Source organism: Triticum aestivum, chromosome 2B, assembly GCF_018294505.1.
Source record: "Triticum aestivum cultivar Chinese Spring chromosome 2B, IWGSC CS RefSeq v2.1, whole genome shotgun sequence".
NCBI classification, from domain to species: Eukaryota; Viridiplantae; Streptophyta; class Magnoliopsida; order Poales; family Poaceae; genus Triticum; species Triticum aestivum.
The window spans coordinates 733,299,725-733,306,027 of record NC_057798.1 but is presented as its reverse complement, the minus strand read 5'-3'; the positions used below and the strand labels follow the sequence as shown (position 1 = coordinate 733,306,027).

Genomic DNA, 6,303 nt, shown 5'->3' with positions numbered 1-6,303 from the left:
GGTATTCAGACGAGGGGGTTCCATCATGCGTGGTTGAACCGGCGTCCCGACCCCGGGTGCCGCAGCCCGGTTTATCTCCGGCGGGTTACTGGTCCCCGCACCAGGCGTGCGGAAGAGGTTTCTAGCCTCGTAAACCGGAGGTGGACAGGACTGGTGCCTTCTCCTCATGATTTCATTTGAAGCGTTTTGATCCATCGTAAGCTGGAAAGCCTCCGACTGAATCCGTTGGGCCTGAGCATCTAAAGCAGCCCGTTCCGCGGCTATCCTGATGTCCTCTGTCGCCAGGTCTTCCTTGGCTAGTGCTTCCTCATCACGTAACTTTGCCACCTCCGCATCATGCTGAGCTTGATTCACCGGGTTGACCACAGTTGTCAACAGATCCGTCAATTTATCCATTAAAGCCATCAAAACCTGAGTCGGCGGGCGTCCAGGATCTCCTGCCCCGTCTTCCGTCACCGCCGTTGACCTGGAAGCCATCGCCAGTGCGGTTGAAGAATTTTTCCCAGGCTGTGTACCAGCCATAAAGATCCCGACTCTGTTTGGTGGCTCATAGGAGTCCAGAATACCGTCGCCATCCAATAGTCCCCAAGCCCGCCATCTTGCAGCTGATACAACGAAGTAGTCTCGCCCGTAGACCACTCACCATCAGAGTAGATGGCCGTCTCACCGCCAGACATAGATCCTTCATCAAATTCTGCTCCATGGATGCATCCCACAAAGACACGTTTCACGGCGGGCTGATCGCAGGCGGGTCTCGCACGCTGAGCCGTCTCGATGATGTTGGTGCAGATGTCCGGCTCAGGGCTCAGCTCGCCGATCTTGTCGATGAAGACATGGATTCTGCCAAAGGGGACCCAGTACCCGTATTCAATTGAGCCGGCCTTGGGGCCCCAACCTGCATCGTCGATGTAGAGCTCGCCACAATGACTTTTGGTCATTCAGCCCATAGCGTATCCTTTGAGCCCTTCGAAGCTTCCCTTCAAGAACTCAAAACCACCGTGGGCTGGCCCCACGGTGGGCGCCAACTGTCGTGGAATAGTCACAACAGATGTCCTAGCTAAAGGACTTAGTCGTGGAGCCGTCGCAACTAGGTAGCTTAAAGGGGTTAAATGGGACAAAGGAAACGGGAGTTTATACTGGTTCGGCCCCTTGCGGTGAAGGTAAGGGCCTAATCCAGTTTGAGCTAGTATTGCTTATGTCTCGATTACTAGGGAGCGAATCCGCTTGGCCTAGCTTTCGATCTGTTCTCTCTTGTCCTAAACCGCTGTCGGGTCGTCCCTTTATATGCACAGGTTGACCCCCAGCGGCTCACGAAGTCCCGCCCGGCTCATAGATAACGTGTCCGGCTCGGTGACTATCTTTACATGCCTTACCATACAAGTCTTTACATATATGGCGGTTTGCCCCTACGGGCCTTAAGTCGCCTTTGGACCTTGGGCCCTTAACTAAACCGCCATCTTCAATATCCTCGTGGGCTTCATATGATGAATCACCATATAGGTATAACCCGGCCCCTCCTGGGCGGGTCATACCTAATAGTTATATCCCCAACACCTACACATCTCAATAATTCCCTGCTTGCAAGATTCAGAACCAACCCATTAGAGCCTTTGGATAAAGTGAATCTCGGGATTAAATTCATCTTGGCTAGCCGTATCATACAACCCAGTCTTCATCGCTCTCCCCAATCCCCGCCGCTGCAGGATCTAACTCCGGTTCCGTTTTGCAACAAGGGCCTAGTTACAGTCTTGCCTTCTGAAACAAGGATGAAGTTGCAAGAATATAAAGTAGGTGAAGGTTGACTCCCAATCGTTGGGTGAAGAACCAATCCGGTGGACATTGAGGCGTGGCGGACGCTCGTCTAAAATCAGTGGGTTGAAGGCAAACATTTCCAGGATTTTTGCGCCTCAGATCCAATGGTTTCAAAGGTGACCGAGACTTTTGCATGCTGGAACCCAAGAGCCCAAGAGGCCAAGACTACCTAGCATACCGTCTCCGACTCATATGCCTATTGCCTATTGCCTATTGCATGGTAGCTTTCTAAACAGGAACACCTCTACACCGAACACGGCTAGAAATCGGTACGAACATGCTCCATATAATGTTTGCATCCCATAGTATTCCCAGGCACGACGAGAACACCACCGTGCACGCCCTCCCCGCGGGCTCGCAACCGCCACCAGGGGGCGGACGCCATGGGAACAAGTTCGGCTTGCCACATAGCGGACGACAAGACAGCCTCCGGAGGCATGACGACGGTCGCCTCCCGAGTCGCTTCCATCTGCGAATTGATCGACAACTTAGCCGCTGGTACAACTCTGAGCGCCAGGCGAGTTGCCGCCATCTCCGCCATGATCGACGAGGTCGCCCAGGGAAGGAGGAGGAGGACCACGAGGAAGCGACGCATGGGCAACTCTCGCTGCTACGAGCAGGTGTGCACGCTCGGCGGCGGCACGTTCGGCGTCGTCGTCAAGGCGCGCCACCGCGCCACCGGCCAGACCGTCGCTGTGAAGACTCTCCGCAGCTTGCCCACCCAAGAATCGGTCGGTGAGCTCCTTCGGGAGGCCTGCTTCATGGCGGCCTGCAGCGGCCACCCCTCCCTCGTTGCTCTGCGTGGCGTCGTGCGCACACCCGGCACCAAGGGATGCAAGGACTACTTCCTCGTGATGGAATACGTCGGGCGCAACCTGTACGAGGTCCTCCGTGAGCGCATCGAACGCGGTGGCCAACCGTACCCAGAGGCTGACGTGCTCTGCATCGTGCGGCAGTTGCTAGCCGGCGTGGAGACGATGCACAGGAACGGCGTCGTGCACCGCGACATCAAGCCGGAAAACATTCTCGTCGCCCAGCACAGTGGCAGCGGCGGCAACATCGTCAAGATTGGAGACTACGGGCTGGCGCTCTCCACGGCCGAGCAGGAAGACGGCACGGCCGGAACGAGGCATTACATGGCGCCGGAAGTGCTGCTCGAGAAACCGGACCGCGACACGCTCGTCGACATCTGGTCCATCGGCTGCGTGATGGCGGAGCTCCTCACCGGAAAGACGTTGTTCAAGGGGGACGACAAAGCCGATCAGCTCCACAAGATCTTCGACCTGCTCGGCGTGCCAGGCGAGAGAGCGTCGGGGCCCGCCTTCAACTCGCCGCTCCTCGGAGAGGAGGTGCAGCTATGGCGAGCGCGGCAACGGTCCGCTGCTGGGCCCAAGAACCGGCTGCGCAAGCTGTTCCCCAAGGCGCTGCTATCCAAGGAAGGGTTCGAGGTCCTCCGGGGCCTCCTTGCGTGCAATCCCCTCAGGCGGCTGGATGCGGCCGCCGCTCTCCGACTTCCGTGGTTCGCTGACACAGGCGGCATGCCGGTCGCCGCTGTTCAGGAGATCTCAGCACCAACCACGAGGGCCCGAGGCTGAAGAAGCCCCTGTGGTCGTTCAAAGAGTTCGACATGCTTCGAACCTTGTTGGAGATGGTTAGAGACAGCACGAACCACATATGGCGAGGCTCTTCCCCATCTTTACTCCAAATCCAAAAGTGCAGCAGGAATTGCGCTTGTTTAATTAGCTTGTAGTATATATACAGGAAGAGATGGCAAGGTGGCATCGGCCGCATCCATGGCTAGCTCCATGGTTGACCGAGGAATTAAGTTCGTGGCTAAATGCATCCACGACGACTCACGAGCGTATTCTGCCTAGTCACTGGAGTAGCGAGTAGCGCCCAGTTTTTTTTCCTTTTCGGGAAATGCCCAAGGCCATATATTAGGTAGGTCCAACTTCGATCGAACACAAAAGATGACCTATTATCCACAATTATTGTTTGTTGTGTATCAATACAGAATCTCAATCTTTAGTTCGGCTGTGGTTTCTTTCTGGGTACGATAAAGCCCACACGTGTGGCATATTTGCGCATCGCACATACGTTTTGATCCAAGTTGATTCTGTTTTGCACGAATCCTAAAAAAAACTGTAAGAATCTGAGTGCCACGTGGGCATCATCGTGTCTGTGGACGTTGGAGAGTTCGCCCACACGCCCCGCAGCACACGGTTTGCCAGTTGCGCCGTGTGGGCGAACTAGTTTTTGCCCACACAACCACCACCTAGTCCACGCGAGTGTGAGCGAACTGTTTTTTGCCCACACGACACCCGTACATTGTTAGATGGCAACTGCAGTTGCACGTACGTGACAAACTATGCAAACACAATTCGTTGCTAGATGGCAACTGCAAATTGCGCGTATGTGACAACTATGTAAACACAATTCATTGCTAGACGGCAACTGCAGTTGCGTGTACGTGGCAACCAGATAAACACACATGACAACTATGATTAACCTTACATGACAACCATGGTTGTACCATATGTGGCAACTAGGTAAACACACATGGCAACTATTGTTTGACCATATGTGGCAAATAGTTAATCACACACGGCAACTATGATTTGATTACATGTGGCAACTACCATAAATTAGACATGACAACTATATTATCCAAAACTGAGAGAGTTGACATGCTTTTACAACTACATTTGCCATCTCGGATAACTACATCTGCCATCCCGGATGGCAACTAAATCGTCACCCCGCGGGTACCTAACGTAGCTGCGCCAGAACGTGTGGACATATTTTTTTCATGCCACATGCGTGGGGTGGGATAAGTAGTACTTTTTGGACATGTGGCACGAAGTAGCTGCGCCCACACGTGTGGGCAATTCTAATGTTCGCCCACACACAGTCCGTGTGGGCTGCCTCCCGCTCACGCCACACACGATGTGTGGGCGGATGTCTAGTATGCCACACGTACTGAAAAGCACTGTGTTTCACCTGACTGATCACACGCACCGCATCCGCCGCCTTATCTGTTTGCAGCGTGTGCCGTGGGCCCCGTTGTGTACACACCTTCATTCTATCCTTTTCCTGAATTCTTCTTCTTTGTGTTCCTCCGCCCCCGATCCCCAAATCCCCTCTACCTCCGCCTCTCTTTCTACCTCTACTCACTTTCTACACCCATGCTCCGTCCATATCGGGACAAAGCCGGGTAGCTAGCCCAAACGGTGTTGCAAGCATCTTCCTCCTTCCCCTGCTGCAAGACGGACTTGCTGCCACAGGCCATGTCGCTCGCCGCCAGTGTCAAAGATGGACCGCACTGGCATGCTACAGTCGGGCCACAATAACCTCCCCCTTACTAGGAGCAACATCGTCGTTGTATCCCTCGTAACAACAGCCAAGTTCTTGCAAGCTGGGTGGGGGGGGGGGGGACGCAACCACCCCTACATCCTCCCTCGACGTCACCACCGAGCCGAGCTGGAACGCCACCGCTGCTGTGTTAGAGCAATAAGGAGAGCCGCAATGCTTTGAGGTTGCGTACGTCACAACAACATCAACCGTGCTGCAAGGCAATGTTGTCGCCGCGCGCTAAGTTGCATCCATTGTTTTGCAGCAGCTGTCACCGCATCGCCATATTGCAAGGCCACCTTCGACACCGCCGCAACATTGCAGCATCCATAGTTGTGCTGTTGTGCTATAAGTCCACCATAATTTTTTTTCTACTAACTTACTATTGCGTCCATTTTGTTTATCTCCACTACTATTAAACAATCCAAGAAGAACTTTCTTACGTGCACCCCGTAATTAAACCCATAACAATGCACGAACCAATCAACACCGCACAATTGGATCCACAAATCTTAATCTAATGGCCATTATTGATCTAATAGCTTCCTGGTGTGGATTTAGCAATTTGGAATGACTGACCGTACTCCACCTGTGAAAGAATATTCGAACTACCAATCCCGCACCCCCTAATCTCGCACCTTCCCGTCCTGGCCCTAACTACTCCACGAGAAGCCCACACATGTTGCTTTTTCTCCTCCGTCCCACTTCTCCCATCTAGCCGCCGGACGCCCGTCCCACGCCGCTCCTCCGCTCGCTGCCTCTCCCATCTAGAATCACCCTCTCCTACGAGTGGATCGCCGCCCTCCGGTCCACCATGTGACGTCGCCTCGCCGCCCCGCACTGCTGCCTGTGCACAACACCCTCTGCCGCAACACCTTGCCACGCCATCCCAACCGCAAACTCCTCGCCTTGCAGCGGCGCCCAGCATTCACGCCGCCGCACCAGCCCCACTCCTTCTCCCGGCCCTGCCGTCTACCTGTCTCGCCGCCGGTGAGGCAGCCAAGAAGATCGCAAGTAGCGCATCCTTTGCCGATTGCAGTGCCCCTCGAGATGTCATCCTGCATCCCCTCTTTGTCTCGCGGGATGGCCCCCAAGGAGCTGGTGTATTTGTTGTAGGGCGATGGTGGCTTCTCTTCTATC

The 6,303-nt window shown here is 54.5% G+C and overlaps 1 protein-coding gene across 1 annotated transcript; it reads left to right on the top strand.

Moving 5' to 3' along the window:
• The first annotated feature begins 2,140 nt into the window (after positions 1-2,140).
• Positions 2,141-3,736, top strand: LOC123042348 (putative cyclin-dependent kinase F-2). The gene has a single exon (XM_044464824.1). It carries the CDS (start codon positions 2,196-2,198, stop codon positions 3,405-3,407), a length of 1,212 nt encoding a protein of 403 aa, XP_044320759.1. The 5' UTR covers positions 2,141-2,195; the 3' UTR covers positions 3,408-3,736.
• The last annotated feature ends 2,567 nt before the right edge of the window (positions 3,737-6,303 follow it).

Excerpts from the sequence above, each read along its gene's own strand:
- LOC123042348 (XM_044464824.1), top strand. The coding sequence starts at position 2,196 with ATGGGAACAAGTTCGGCTTGCCACATAGCGGACGACAAGACAGCCTCC.